Consider the following 16,537-nt stretch of genomic DNA (forward strand, 5'->3'; position numbering starts at 1 on the left):
AGAAAAAATGTACTGGACGGGAGAGGCTTGAGACCCTTCCTACGTCTGTGTTTGAAACACTCATGAGTGGCCAGAGCTACAACATTTACAATGCTGTCTATGCTGTGGCACATGCTTTGAAATCTCTGTATTTATCTAAGTCCAGAAACAGAACAATAGTGAAAAAAGGAAGGAAACAATTTCACAATTACGTGTTGTGGCAGGTAAGACTTTCAGCAGAGAAATGCAGAAACCTGGAATGATTTATATTGTTGCAGGCATCTGGTCATTATAATTTAAATCCTTCCCTCCTCCACCATTCAGTCAGAACTGAAGAAACTTCTTGGATGAGAAGCAAAATGTCTTCAAGGAATGTTTTGAATAGATATTCAAAACAACAATTCATAATATAACAATGTATAATTTTAGAGGAAATGAATGGAAAAGAAATGGAATGGTTTTATATGCTTCCAGAAACAAGGTTCTAGAAGAAACAAGGGAGGGAGTGAAGGTATTTTTTTTTTAACATCTCAGGGTCTTAATAAAATTGGAGCAAGACAGGATGTCATTTTGGGCATACCTCTTTTCAGACATAGGTACTACTAATGAGGGAAAGGATTATAGATTCCAAAATGGAATTTAGGACATCAAATCCAACCCCTGCTCAGTGCAAGATTTCAAATTTCCTTCCAGATCAACAGATGTTGACTCTGCCTTTTCTAAAAAATAACCAGAAAAGAAATTCCCTTTTCTCATCAATTCCTTTTGATGAACATCTACTTAGAGATCATTTCTTAGTTAGAAAATTATTTTCTAAAAACATTTTTTAAGGAGAGAAGCAACCTAGAACTAAGGAGAAATTTCCTGAAAGTTAGAATAATTATCCAGTAGAACCTCACTGGAGATTTTTAAAAACAGACTGGACAGTGGAACCATTTGTCTGAAATGATATAGTCTCAATATAGAGTCTATAGCAGGGGTGTCAAACATTCAGCCTGCAGGATGGTTAAATATGGCCGATATGGCTGCCTTGGAAATAACAAAGGACTTGCAGGACATGCTTTAGCCAGGTGCAGGCTGACCGGGTGCTGATCTGTAACCTGGTGGCAGCCATTTTCATTGGAAGAGTGCGGCAGGAGGTCATCGCATCCAAAAATGGAACACCCCTCCTGAACTCCGTTTCCAGTGGCAGAGTGCTGGAGCAGGCCATCACAACTGAAAATGTAGCTTTGAAGGGGCACACATGGCCCTCCGGAGCTCCATTTTCATTGGCAGAGTGCTGCAGGAATCAGTCGCAACTGAAAACAGAGCACCCCTCCCAAGAACCATCTTTGGCATCGTGCTAACAAAACAAACTTGCGTACCCTCCACTGTGTAGGGCAGTGGATAACCTTTGCTGCCATCCAGGGGTCCTTGCGTGTGCCAGGAGAGAAAGCAAGGCTCTTCTGGAGGAAAAGGGTTTGGTGCTCTCCCTGGTCTCACCTTCCTCCGCTAGAGAAAATGGATCACCCACAGCCCCTCTGGGCCACCACAGGCATCCCCAACACAAGTTATGTTGAATGGAAACGCCTCCCTAGCCACGCCCATCGTGACTATGACTCCTACCACCTTGAGTTCAAACAGAACCCTGATGTGGCCCTCAATGAAATCGAGTTTCACACCTCTGGTCTATAGTATCAAATTTTATATGTGATCAGTTTACTTAACTGATGATAGATTGCTGTTTCATAAAATTTTCCCTATGGTTATATTTTCTAATCACATATTAAAAATATTTTAATTTTATTTCAGTAATGTGAAATTTTGGAATTTTAAAATTGGCTTTTTCTCCCACTTTACATCTCTATATTTCAGCTTCATTCTTTTCTGAAAGGTATTACATTCAATAACAGTGTTGGTGAAAAGATCTCCCTTGACAAAAATGGAGAATTCATTGGTGGATTTGACATTATCAACTGGATCACATTCCCAAACCAGTCCTTTCTTAGGGTCAAAGTTGGAATGGTAGATCCCACAGCTCCAGCAGACAATTTCTTCAATATCTCCATTGATTCCATCACGTGGCCAGTAGGCTTTAATCAGGTGAGCCATTTGAATCTAGATTGGTCAACATTCATTTATGTAGCATAAAATATCTTTACCAATGAAATTCCCATAGCATCAATTTTACCTAATGTAAGTAGAAATAACCTAGGGAAGGAAAAATATATATATTTGCAAGAATGCGTAATTTCTAATGGCTGGTTTACAATACTGCACCTTTGATTTTGTTCCCCTGTTAATTATGGATAATCAATTCACTGGTTTTGATGTAAAAGATCCAGTTCAGTGTACTAGATTTCATTAATCTAGTCGCATCAAATTAAAAAAAAAGAAAATTTATGTAATCAGTATAGAAACTGCCTTTAAAGAGTGGGGATGATGGTTATAGAAAAGCCAGCAATTGCAATCATGATAGATATTCAATGAATTTGTTTGAGAAAAAATAAATAAATCTCAAAATAATGTCGTCACACTACTTCTACTTATCAATATATTTTATTCTGTTCATTCTATAGGAACAGGATCTCTCCAAGCACTTCCCTTACCCTCTGCATCTAAAAATATTATTTTTCATTTATTGATAGGCATTACCTCTATCTTTATGTAATGATCCTTGTGAGACAGGATACAGCAAGGCCAAGAAGGAAGGGGAGTCGTTTTGCTGCTATGATTGCCGACTGTGTCCAGAGGGGAAAATATCCAAGGTGAAAGGTAGATACTTTCCAATTATAATGAGACTACGGTACAACATGGTATGGTACGGTAAGAGCCCTGGTAGCGCAGCAGACTAAAGCACTGTGATTAACATCAGCTGCCTGTAATTACTGCAAGTTCAAATCTCACCAGGCTCAAGGTTGACTCAGCCTTCCATCCTTTCTAAAATAGGTAAAATGAGGACCCAGATTGTGGGGGCAATAAGCTGACTTTGAATAAAATATACAAAAGTATGAAGGCTATTGCTTAACGCATTGTAAGCCGCCCTGAGTCTTTGGAGAAGGGCGGCATATAAATCTAATTTTAAAAAAATTGTGAATAATCCACTATATCAACTGCACTATGTTCTTTTTCAGACATGGATGATTGCTCTCCGTGTCCAAATGATCATTATTCAAACCTACATCGAAATAGGTGTATTCCAAAGCGGATCAGCTTTTTGTCCTACGAAGAGTCTATGGGGATCAGTCTAACTGTTCTTTCCCTGTGCTTTTCATTGAAGACAACTTTGGTGCTTCTAATCTTTGTTAAATATAAAGACACCCCCATTGTCAAAGCCAACAACCGGAATCTCACTTACACTCTCCTTGTTTCTCTCCTGCTCACTTTCCTTTGTGTGTTTTTATTTATTGGGAGACCTGGTAAGATTGTGTGTCTCCTTCGACAATCAGCTTTCGGACTCATCTTCTCTGTGGCGATTTCTTGTGTATTGGCCAAAACCTTTGTTGTGGTACTAGCCTTCATGGCCACCAAACCCGGGTCCAAATTGAGAAAATGGGTGGGTGGAAGAATAATCAGTTACATTATTCTTTCCTGCTCCCTTGTTCAATTAAGCTTTTGTGCTGCATGGCTGATAATATGCCCACCATACCCAGATTTTGATACATACTCGATGGCTGAAGAAGTCATTCTGGAGTGCAATGAGGACTCCTTCATGTTCTGCTGTGTTTTGGGCTACATGGGTTTTCTTGCTCTGGTTAGCTTCTCTGCTGCTTTTCTAGCTAGGAAGTTACCTGACAGTTTCAATGAAGCCAAATTCATCACCTTCAGCATGTTGGTCTTCTGCAGTGTTTGGCTGTGCTTTATTCCAACCTATCTAAGCACTAGGGGAAAATATACGTTGGCTGTGGAGATCTTTTCCATGATCTCCTCCAGTGCTGGATTATTGGTGTGCATCTTTCTTCCCAAGTGTTTTATCATTGTGATGAGACCTGAATTGAACAATAAACATCAGCTCATGAAAAGAAAATTTTAAACTTTTGTTTGTTTGCCTCTGATTATTTATATGTACCCAGATATTTGGATCATGCTTGGAAATATTCTTTTGGGGAGAATTTTTTTTTTAGGTAGAACTGATTAAATAAACAATATTCTCTCTGTTCTATGTTTTCGAAAACTGGGGCGTGCGTATCTTTTTTCTAGAATCAAACCAAAAAATGAAGCCAGAAAAATATACAGAACATCTTAATTTACATCTGTCAAATGCAAAGACAGCAGATAAAAATGAAACGTCACCATTGTCTCATTTATCCCATGTAGTCTACTACAAAATAATTACTTGGGAACTTATATTTTCTAATTTTTCCATCTCATGCCGTTTGCTTCACAATTTCTGGTTCACATTCTTGATGAGCCATCCAAACTCCTTCACCTTGAAGGTTTATCTTCTATGACCTGTAGGATCAACGTTTCTGTATTGCTGTTAACTTGAACAATATTTCCCTAATGTCATTTGTACAAATGGTGAATAAGAAAATGTGAATGTACTTTAGAAAAGAATGGTTCTTAATGATCCTCTGATTGCATCCTACTTTTCTAAAGAGCTCATCCAAACTCCCACAAAATTGTGCTATATAATCCGAGAAATGTAAGTGACCTGGACATTTACTCAGAAAGCATCTAAAGTAGGAAGTAGGGGAAATCTGCAAATGTGGCAGCTGCCCTTTTAGTGAATGCATGTCTTCTCCTTCTCCTCCTACCCTTATTTTCTTCTCCTACAGCTTCTCCTTTCTGTATCATTTTCTCTTCTCTTCCTTCTCCTTTTACTATCTTTACTACAAAGTGACTATTTTCACAATAGTTTATCAATACAGGTTGTCCCCTATGTTATGACTGGTAGCTTAGCTAACATTTGTCAGTGTCCTTTCATTTCATTCGTTTTGGTGTTATTTCCATAATTTTTAATTTCATAACTCATTCCTATGACATTTAATTTACATAAGAAAGTTGAATATAAGATCCTCTATTAGATATTTGTGGACATGTGAAGGACCAGTGGTTTAATTGATTTCAGATATATTTTTTTAAAAAAATAATTCATCTTTCACACCAGTGGTCCACTTTCCAATAAATAAACAAAAGAAATCACCAATTAAAGGTTTTTGTTAGATTGATGTACTGTATGTTTGTTCAATTGTGTGCCAATAAAATGGTATAATTTAACACAAAAAAATAATCTTGTATTTAACTAAGATTTGTCAAGGGATAAGCAATTCCTATTCCTGTGTTTTTTTTTTCCTAATTTAAGTATTTTAATTAAAAGGGTTAACATTGTTGAAAGTAAAACACTGTTTTTCAGAGGGGAAAAATATTCCATCCATGTTTGCAGCAAAGTCACAATTTGCTGCCTTTGCACCAGGATGGCTTGCCATCATTAACGGAATTGTGAATCCTGAATTGTACCAGCAAATTCTATAGGTAAATGTCAGGGTATCTGTCCTTGAAGAGAAAGCCAAAAGAAAGTGGGTCATGCAACAAAACACACATTGTTGTACAATCAAGGACTGGCTAAAGAAGAAGAAAGTTAATATTTTGGAATGGCCAAACCCAAATTCTGACCTTAATGCTAGAGAAATGTTGTGGTAGGACCTGAAGCAGAATGGTTCATACAAGGGAAGCCACCAACATCCTTGGCTGAAACTGTTCTGCAGGGTAGAATGAGCTAAATTTCCCCCAAGCCATTGTGCAGGATTAATTAACAGTTATCAGAAGCATTTACTTGCAGCTATTGCTACTCAAGGGTTAGGATTAGGGTTAGGGTACACACTGGTTACTGAAAGGAAAGATTCTTATATTTTTGCCACACACAAATATATAGCTTTGGATCATTTCTTTTCAATAAATATATGGATAAATATAACATTTTGTATTAATTTGTTTAATTGGATTCTTTGGATTGGTCAATATTTGGACAGTGGTCAACCAGAATTTCCAGGAGTACAGCTTAGACTGAACAGCATAACAATCCCAGAAGAAGAAGAAGAAACGCTGTTAAAGAAGAATACAGATAGTCCTCAACTTACAACAGTTCATTTAGCGACCATTCAAAGTTAAAATGGCACTGAAAGAAGTGACATCACTGTTTTTACACATACCATGTAAATGTTAACTATACTTTATAGAAATTATTATTCCTCTATTTGCATCTTGCATCTGTATCTATCTAGGCAGATTTTTCTAATTTTAATAAAAATTTGTTGATAAGAATCACTGCATATGATCTCTAGGGTACCTGGCATGTTTTCTTTTGAGATGCAAGACACTTTTTCTGAGTGGAAGAGCTCAGAATTCTCAATTGTTGTTATTAAAATTAAACATTGGTTACCTGTTTCTCTTTTCGAAACCCATGGGATTCTAAGGCAAATGATGAAATAAAGGATATTATTATTCTCCATGATATTCCAACCACGGTTGGAAGCCACAAAACTCTGTGAGTTTATTAAATAGTATGTTGCACTGCCTATTTCTTTCTGAAAAACAGAAGAAGAAGTCAGGTCTCTTGGAACTATTTGGAGACATCCAAGGATCATGTGGCAGAGAGGGGTATTTGTATACAGAAAGAAGCCATTCATGGAAGACGGTCCTATTCCTGAAATCATTGTTTCTGTTAATGCCTCAAGTGGTGTGCAAGGAATCCATCCATCTTTGTGATTTGGATGAGCCTCTTCCTATTCGTCACACATATCATCAGCTTGGAAATGTTAACATTGCTGGCATTATTTCTGTATTCTTAACATTTTCTGACTCCCTTGATTTCAATCAATATCCTTCTCAGGGATTTCATGATAGACTTATGTAAGTACATCATCCATTTATTTTCAACCTATGGACCTTACAGTTCAATCATATGATGATCAAAATGATCTCTTGTAATAACAAAGACTCCAGATACAAACACATTAAATAGAATTTTCAATCCATTCCCATGTAAAGTTGAAAAAAAGAAGACAAAGCTGAATCTCTATTATAATAAATCACATCTGGATATTTATAAAAATAGATGTTGCTGCAGATTAATTGATAAATCTATAATAAAACTGGGAGTAGGAGGCTATATTTCCCATGATATTTTTTATCATTTGATACTCCCAGTGCCAAAATTAATCAATTTCCTTGTGGATTTAAACAGTTTTTAGAAGATGGAGTTTGATATTGGTCCGTTTTGATGTATTTAAAAATAATTCTTATAATTTCAAGACAGTGTTCATCTTGTATTAGAAAAATAACTCCAGATTCTGGAGGGATATATATGTGCTTTGCTCTGAATTTTCCAGGATTCTAGGCAAGTAGTAAATATTTTGTAGTAAAATACATCAACTTATTATATTACTGAAAGTTTAAACTTGTGATATTGTGAAGCAGATCCTTTTTAATGTATTATGTAATTTTTGCTACAGAACATGGTTTCAGAATTACCAGCACATCCTTGCCATAGCATTTGCTATCAAAGAGATCAATGAAAATACCCAGATCCTACCCAATGTCACTCTGGGATTCCAGATTTATAACAGCAATTTCAGTCCAAGTTGGACTTACCTTGCCTCAATGATGCTTCTCTTAACTCAGGGCAGATTCATCCCTAATTACAAGTGTGGGGTCCCAAAACATTTGGCTGCAGTCATTGGGGGATCTGATATCTCTCTCCATATGGCAACTCTTCTATGCATCTATAAAGTCCCTCAGGTAAGATATGTTGAGTATGTATGGCACTACCAGAAGAAGCCTAGAGTGTTTGCTTTTATCATAAAGAGCATGGTTCAAATTCTATACAACCTTTTGATAGATGATCAGATGAAGAATTTGATAGATGAGCGTTTGAAGAATTCTAACCTCAAAAGTTGGAAAAAAAGATATTTCTTAATAGTTTAAATATTTCAAATTATTGTAACAGATTATTTATAGATCTTCCCCTGCCACGGCCACCACGCCATGCCCGCCAACCCACGCCCACAGTAAAAAAAATTGAATTTCACCACTGGATCAGGGACAAGCAGTCATGCAAAATTCGAGTATCACACCTGGGTTTTCAGCTTTCAACTGAGGCATTGCAGGTCTCCAAACAAGCATAAAGATGTGAAAATGAAAAAGGGAAGTATGTTAAAATTACAAGAGGGAGAGATTATATGAATGAATTATGCAAAAATGTATATCATCAATGTTTTCAACTTTGATAAATTCTTCCGTCGTTTTTCTCAGCTGACCTATGGCTCTGCTCCAGTCATGGATAAAGAGACTCAAGCAGTTTTCTTCCAACAAATGCTTCCAAATGAATCTCACCAACATAGGGCTCTCCTCCAGCTATTGCTCTATTTTAGATGGATCTGGATTGGAGTTCTTGCTCTGAAAGGTGGCAATGGAAAGAAATTTGTACAGGAGGTGCTTCCCATGTTTTCCCAGCATGGCATCTGCTTTGATTTCATACAAGAGTTCACCAATCTATCTTTTTACAGTGATTTTACTGATGTAGTAGATGGAATAATCGAAATATACCAAGTTCTGATGAAAAGCAAAGCCAACGTGATAATCTTGTATGGAGAAAGGATCATAACTGCCCTGAGAACATGCCTCCAGTTTTCAGAAGTGGAGGATATTCCAAGGAAAACAAAAATCTGGTTAATAACAGCTCCAACAGATTACATTTCATTTTCCCTTCACACATCTTGGGATATCCATTTCCTGCAAGGTGCTTTATCCTTTGCAATTCACACAAAGGAGATCCAAGACTTCCAGAAATTTATTGAAAGCATAAATCCATGGAATAAGCAGCACGATCTTTTTCGGAAAGACTTTTGGGAACAAGCGTTCAATTGTTTCTTCCACCATTCTGTGGCAGAGAAGTCTGATAAAAAATGTACTGGACGGGAGAGGCTTGAGACCCTTCCTACATCTGTGTTTGAAACACTCATGAGTGGCCAGAGCTACAACATTTACAATGCTGTCTATGCTGTGGCACATGCTTTGAAATCTCTGTATTTATCCAAGTCCAGACACAGAACAATAGTGAAAGAAGGAAGGAAACAATTTCACAATCACGTGTTGTGGCAGGTAAGACTTTCAGCAGAGAAATGCAGAAACCTGGAATGATTTATATTGTTGCAGGCATCTGGTCATTATAATTTAAATCCTTCCCTCCTCCACCATTCAGTCAGAACTGAAGAAACTTCTTGGATGAGAAGCAAAATGTCTTCAAGGAATGTTTTGAATAGATATTCAAAACAACAATTCATAATATAACAATGTATAATTTTAGAGCAAATGAATGGAAAAGAAATGGAATGGTTTTATATGCTTCCAGAAACAAGGTTCTAGAAGAAACAAGGGAGGGAGTGAAGGTATTTTTTTTTTAACATCTCAGGGTCTTAATAAAATTGGAGCAAGACAGGATGTCATTTTGGGCATACCTCTTTTCAGACATAGGTACTACTAATGAGGGAAAGGATTATAGATTCCAAAAAGGAATTTAGGACATCAAATCCAACCCCTGCTCAGTGCAAGATTTCAAATTTCCTTCCAGATCAACAGATGTTGACTCTGCCTTTTCTAAAAAATAACCAGAAAAGAAATTCCCTTTTCTCATCAATTCCTTTTGATGAACATCTACTTAGATATCATTTCTTAGTTAGAAAATTATTTTCTAAAAATATATTTTTAAGGAGAGAAGCAACCTAGAACTAAGGAGAAATTTCCTGATAGTTAGAATAATTATCCAGTAGAACCTCACTGGAGATTTTTAAAAACAGACTGGACAGTGGAACCATTTGTCTGAAATGATATAGTATCAATATAGTGTCTATAGCAGGGGTGTCAAAGATTCGGCCCGCAAGATGGTTAAATCTGGCCCACATGGCTGCCCTGGAAATAAAGGACTTGCAGGAGATGATTCAGCCTGTTGCAGGCTAACCTGGTGGCAGCCATTTTCATTGGCAGAGTGCTGCAGGAGGCAGTTGCAACTGAAAACAGAGCACCCTTCCCAAGCACCATCTTTGGCATCGTGCTAACAAAACAAACTTCCATACTGTTGTAGACAAAATAACGGACTGGGAAACCTCATATGTAGAGGAAAATGGGAAAGTAAGGTATGGTGGTCAGTAGGTAATGCCACAGAGGGAACTGATAAAAGGGCCCTGTTTAAGGTAAACAGGTTATCTTTTTTTAAAGGGTCGTGATAATCAGGCCCTTGAATGGCTGGCTCCTGATGGACTATACTGGATATGTGGTAAAATGGCATATGGGGTTCTACCAAGATCTTGGTGTGGAGCTTGTGTCCTGGGATTAATTGGACCAGGATTCTTTTTGCTTCCCCTTAAAACTCGACAGGTTTTAGGTGTCTCGGTATATGATGAGGTTGGAAACTTAAGACAAAGAAGACATGTAGACACATCTGCGATAGGAGGAGTTAGGTTTGGAGGTAACCAACGTGGTTGGGGAAGTGAAGAATGGCCTGCAGAGTGAATTATTGAGGTTTAGGGACCGGCTACATGGGCGGAAGATGGCATGTATGGCTATCGGACCTCTATATACATTCTGAACCGTTTAATTCGTCTGCAAGCGGTGGTTGAAATCATCACCAACGACACTGTAGAAGGTCTTACTCGATTAGCTAGGGAGAGTGTCAAATCAAGGACATATCTTATGCAGAATAGGTTAGCCTTAGACTATTTGTTAGCCAAGGAAGGAGGGGTACCCACTCTACCTTACAGCTTATACATAAAACACAATCAATACCGTGAGTATACCCTCCACTGTGTAGGGCAGTGGATAGCCTGTGCTGCCATCCAGGGGTCCTTGCGTGACTCGGGAGAGACAGCAAGGCTCTTCTGGAGGAAAAGGGTTTGGTGCTCTCCCTGGTCTCACCTTCCTCCGCTAGAGAAATTGGATCGCCCACAGCCCTGCTGGGCCACCACAGGCATCCCCAACACAAATTATGTTGAGTGGAAACGCCTACCCTAAACACGCCCACCCTGATTATGCCCCTACCGCCTTGAGTTTAAACACAACCCTGAAGTGGCCCTCAATGAAATCGAGTTTCACATCTCTGTCTATAGTATCAAATTTTATATGTGATCAGTTTACTTAACTGATGATAGATTGCTGTTTCATAAAATTTTCCTTAGGGTTATATTTTCTAATCACGTATTAAAAATATTTTAATTTTATTTCAGTAATGTGAAATTTTGGAATTTTTAATTTGTCTCTTTCTCCCACTTTACATCTCTATATTTCAGCTTCATTCTTTTCTGAAAGGTATTACATTCAATAACAGTGTTGGTGAAAAGATCTCCCTTGATAAAAATGGAGAATTCATTGGTGGATTTGACATTATCAACTGGATCACATTCCCAAACCAGTCCTTTCTTAGGGTCAAAGTTGGAATGGTAGATCCCACAGCTCCAGCCGACAAGTTCTTCAATATCTCCATAGATTCCATCACGTGGCCAGTAGGCTTTAATCAGGTTAGCTGTTTGAATCTAGATTGGTCAACATTCATTTATGTAGCATAAAATATCTTTACCAATGAAATTCCCATAGCATCAATTTTACCTAATGTAAGTAGAAATAACCTAGGGAAGGGAAAAAATATATATGCAAGAATACTTAATTTCTAATGGCTGGTTTACAATACTGCATCTTTTATTTTGTTCCCTGTTAATTATGGATAATCAATTCACTGGTTTTGATGTAAAAGATCCAGTTCAGTGTACTAGATTTCATTAATCTAGTGGCATCAAATAAAAAAAAATAAAATTTATGTAATCAGTATAGAAATTGCCTTTAAAGAGTGGGAAAGCCACCAATACCAATCATGATAGATATTCAATGAATTTGTTTGAGAAAAAAAATACACCTCAAAATAATGTCATCACAGTACTTCTACTTGTCAATATATTTTATTCTGTTGATTTTACAGGAACAGTATCTCTCCAAGCACTTCCTTTACCCTCTGCATCTTAAAATATTCTTCTTCCTTTATTGGTAGGCTTTACCTCTATCTTTATGTAATGATCCTTGTGAGACTGGATACAGCAAGGCCAAGAAAGAAGGGAAGTTGTTTTGCTGCTATGATTGCCGTCTGTGTCCAGAGGGGAAAATATCCAAGGTGAAAGGTAGATACTTTCCAACTATAATGGGACTAGTGTACAAAACTGTGCATAATCCATTATATCAATTCCACTATGTTCTTTTTCAGACATGGGTGATTGCTCTCCGTGTTCAAATGATCATTATTCAAACCTACATCGAAATAGGTGTATTCCAAAACGGATCAGCTTTTTGTCCTATGAAGAGTCTATGGGGATGAGTCTAACTGTTCTTTCCCTGTGCTTTTCATTGAAGACAACTTTGGTGCTTATAATCTTTGTTAAATATAAAGACACCCCCATTGTCAAAGCCAACAACCGGAATCTCACTTACACTCTCCTTGTTTCCCTCCTGCTCACTTTCCTTTGTGTGTTTTTATTTATTGGGAGACCTGGTAAGATTGTGTGTCTCCTTCGACAATCAGCTTTCGGACTCATCTTCTCTGTAGCGATTTCTTGTGTATTGGCCAAAACCTTTGTTGTGGTAGTAGCCTTCATGGCTATAAAACCCGGGTCCAAATTGAGAAAATGGGTGGGTGGAAGAATAATCAGTTACATTATTCTTTCCTGCTCCGTTGTTCAATTAAGCTTTTGTGCTGCATGGCTGATAATATGCCCACCATACCCACATTTTGATATATACTCGATGGCTGAAGAAGTCATCCTGGAGTGCAATGAGGACTCCTTCATGTTCTGCTGTGTTTTGGGCTTCATGGGTTTTCTTGCTCTGGTTAGCTTCTCTGCTGCTTTTCTAGCTAGGAAGTTACCTGACAGTTTCAACGAAGCCAAATTCATCACCTTCAGCATGTTGGTCTTCTGCAGTGTTTGGCTGTGCTTTATTCCAACCTATCTAAGCACTAGGGGAAAATATACGTTGGCTGTGGAGATCTTCTCCATGATCTCCTCCAGTGCTGGATTATTGGTATGCATCTTTCTTCCCAAGTGTTTTATCATTGTGATGAGACCTGAATTGAACAATAAACATCAGCTCATGAAAAGAAAATTTTAAACCTTTGTCTATTTGCCTCTGATTATTTATATGTACCCAGATATTTGGATCATGCTTGGAAATATTCTTTTGTGGAGAATTTTTTTTTTTAGGTGGAACTGATTAAATAAGCAATATTCTCTCTGTTCTATGTTTTCGAAAACTGGGGCGTGCGTATCTTTTTTCTAGAATCAAACCAAAAAATGAAGCCAGAAAAATATACAGAACATCTTAATTTACATCTGTCAAATGCAAAGACAGCAGATAGAAATGAAACGTCACCAGTGTCTCAAATATCCCATGTAGTCTGCTACAAACTAATTACTTGGGAACTTTTATTTTCTAATTTTTCCATCTCATGCCGTTTGCTTCACAATTTCTGGTTCACATTCTTGATGAGCAATCCAAACTCCTTCACATTGAAGGTTTACCTTCTATTACCTGTAGGATCAATGTTACAGCATTGCTGTTAACTTGAATAATATTTCCCTAATGCCATTTGTACAAATGGTGAATAAGAAAATGTGAATGTACTTTAGAAAGAATGGTTCTTAATGATCCTCTGATTGCATCCTACTTTTCTAAAGAGCTCATCCAAACTCCCACAAAATTGTGCTATATAATCCGAGAAATGTAAGTGACCTGGACATTTACTCAGAAGCATCTAAAGTAGGAAGTAGGGGAAATCTGCAAGATGTGGCAGCTGCCCTTTTAGTGAATGCATGTCTTCTCCTTCTCCTCCTATCCTTATTTTCTTCTCCTACAGATTCTCCTTTCTGTATCATTTTCTCTTCTCTTCCTTCTCCTTTTACTATCTTTACTACAAAGTGACTATTTTCACAATAGTTTATCAATACAGGTTGTCCCCTATGATATGACTGGTAGCTTAGCTAACACTTGTCAATGTCCTTTCATTTCATTCATTTTGGTGTTATTTCCATAATTTTTAATTTCATGACTCATTCCAATGACATTTAATTTAAATAAGAAAGTTGAATATAAGATCCTCTATTAGATAGTTGTGGACATGTGAAGGACCAGTGGTTTAATTGATTTCAGATATATTTTTTTTAAAAAATAATTCATCTTTCACACCAGTGGTCCACTTTCTAATAAATAAACAAAAGAAATCACCAATTAAAGGTTTTTGTTAGATTGATGTACTGTATGTTTGTTCAATTATGTGCAAATAAAATGGTATAATTTAACACAAAAAAATCATCTTGTATTTAACTAAGATTTGTGAAGGGATAAGTAATTCCTATTCCTGTTCCCCCCCCCCGCCCAATTTAAGTATTTTAATTAAAAGGGTTAACATTGTTGAAAGGAAAACACTGATTTCATGTGTGTGGGGGGGGATATTCCATCCATGTTGGCAGGAAGGTCACAATTTGCTGCCTTAGCACCAGGATGGCTGGCCATCATTAATGGAATTGTGAATCCTGAATTGTACCAGCAAATTCTATAGGTAAATATTAGGGTATCTGTCCTTGAAGAGAAAGCCAAAAGAAAGTGGGTCATGCAACAAAACACACATTGTTGTACAATCAAGGACTGGCTAAAGAAGAAGAAAGTTAATGTTTTGGAATGGCCAAGCCCAAATTCTGACCTTAATGCTAGAGAAATGTTGTGGTAGGACCTGAAGCAGAATGGTTCATACAAAGGAAGCCACCAACATCCTTGGTTGAAACTGTTCTGCAGGGTAGAATGGGCTAAATTTCCACCAAGCTATTATGCAGGATTAATGAACAGTTATCAGAACATTTACTTGCAGCCATTGCTACTCAAGGGTTAGGATTAGGGTTAGGGTACACACTGGTTACTGAAAGGAAAGATTCTTATATTTTTGCCACACACAAATATATAGCTTTGAGTCATTTTTTTCAATAAATATATGGATAAATATTTTTTTGATTAATTTGTTTAATTGGATTCTCTTTCTTTAGTTTTAGGACATGTGTGGAAAAGACATCCATTCCAACTTTGTCGAAATTTGTCTTTACATTAGTTTTGTAACATTTAAAATAACCAAAATAATCAAGCTATGTCTTGACAATTTAGTTTCGGTTATAGTTTAGTTTATTTTGATTTGTATACCGCCCTACTCCTGAAGGACTCAGGGCAGTGAACAGCCAAAGATAAAACACATATAATATAAAATTTAAAAAACAATTTAAAATACATTAAATAAATTTGGCCCATACTGATTAAAACCCCGTGTTTTTAAAAAACCAATTAAAATTAACAATTAAAAGGAAGTTAGGCCAGGCCAGCCTGTTGGAATAAAAAGGTCTTGAGGGCATGGCGGAAAGTGCGTAAATCCAGAATCCTCCATATCTCCGGGGGGAGCTCGTTCCAAATGGCAGGTGCTCCCACAGCTTGGTATAATTGGAATTGGTCAATATTTTGACAGTGGTCAACCAGAAATTCCAAGAGTATAGCTTAGACCAGTGATGGCTAACTGTTGTGGCACATCAGTGGCCTGTGCAGATTCTTGCTCTGAAGGATGGAGAGAAATTTGTACAGGAGGTACTTCCCATGTTTTCCCAGCATGACATCTGCTTTGATTTCATACAAGAGTTCACCAATCTATCTTTTTACAGTGATTTTACTGATATAGAAGATGAAGGAATCCAAATATACCAACTTCTGATGAAAAGCACAGCCAATGTGATAATCTTGTATGGAGAAAGGATCATAAGTGCTCTGAGAACATGCCTCCAGTTTTCAGAAGTGGAGGATATTCCAAGGAAGACAAGAATCTGGTTGATAACAGCTCCGACAGATTACATGTCAGTTTCCCTTCACACGTCTTGAGATATCCAATTTCTGCAATGTGCTTTATCCTTTGCAATTCATACAATGGAGATCCAAGAGTTCCAAAAATTATTGAAAGGATAAATCCACGGAATAACCAGCACGATCATTTTCGGAAAGACTTTTGGGAACAAGCGTTCAATTGTTTCTTCCACCATTCTGTGGCAGAGAAGTCTAAGAAAAAATGTACTGGATGGGAGAGGCTTGAGATCCTTCCTACGTCTGTGTTTGAAACACTCATGAGTGGCCAAAGCTACACCATTTACAATGCTGTCTATGCTGTGGCACATGCTTTGAAATCTCTGTATTTATCCAAGTCCAGACACAGAACAATAGTGAAAAAAGGAAGGAAACAATTTCACAATCATGTATTGTGGCAGGTAAGACTTTCAGCAGAGAAATGCAGAAACCTGGAAGGATTAAATTGTTGCAGTCATCTGGTCTTTATAATTCAAATCCTTCCCTCCTCCACCATTCAGTCAGAACTGAAGAAACTTCTTGGATGAGAAGCAAAATGTCTTCAAAGAATTTTTGAATAGATATTCAAAACAACAATGTATAGTACTGTATAACAATGTATAATTTGAGAGCAAATGGAAAAGAAATGAACTAAGGAGAAATTTCCTGACAGTTAGAATAA

At 37.2% G+C, this 16,537-nt stretch overlaps 1 protein-coding gene across 1 annotated transcript; it reads left to right on the plus strand.

Moving 5' to 3' along the window:
* Positions 1 to 8,157: 8,157 nt before the first annotated feature.
* On the plus strand, positions 8,158 to 12,313 carry LOC148113833 (extracellular calcium-sensing receptor-like). Its single transcript, XM_087893434.1, has 5 exons — positions 8,158 to 9,060; positions 10,174 to 10,423; positions 11,260 to 11,468; positions 11,993 to 12,112; positions 12,203 to 12,313. Exons 1-5 carry the CDS (start codon positions 8,158 to 8,160, stop codon positions 12,311 to 12,313), a joined length of 1,593 nt encoding a protein of 530 aa, XP_087749560.1.
* The last annotated feature ends 4,224 nt before the right edge of the window (positions 12,314 to 16,537 follow it).

The sequence above is a fragment of the Pantherophis guttatus genome, chromosome 4 (assembly GCF_059756535.1).
Source record: "Pantherophis guttatus breed Tessera chromosome 4, ASM5975653v1, whole genome shotgun sequence".
NCBI lineage: Eukaryota > Metazoa > Chordata > Lepidosauria > Squamata > Colubridae > Pantherophis > Pantherophis guttatus.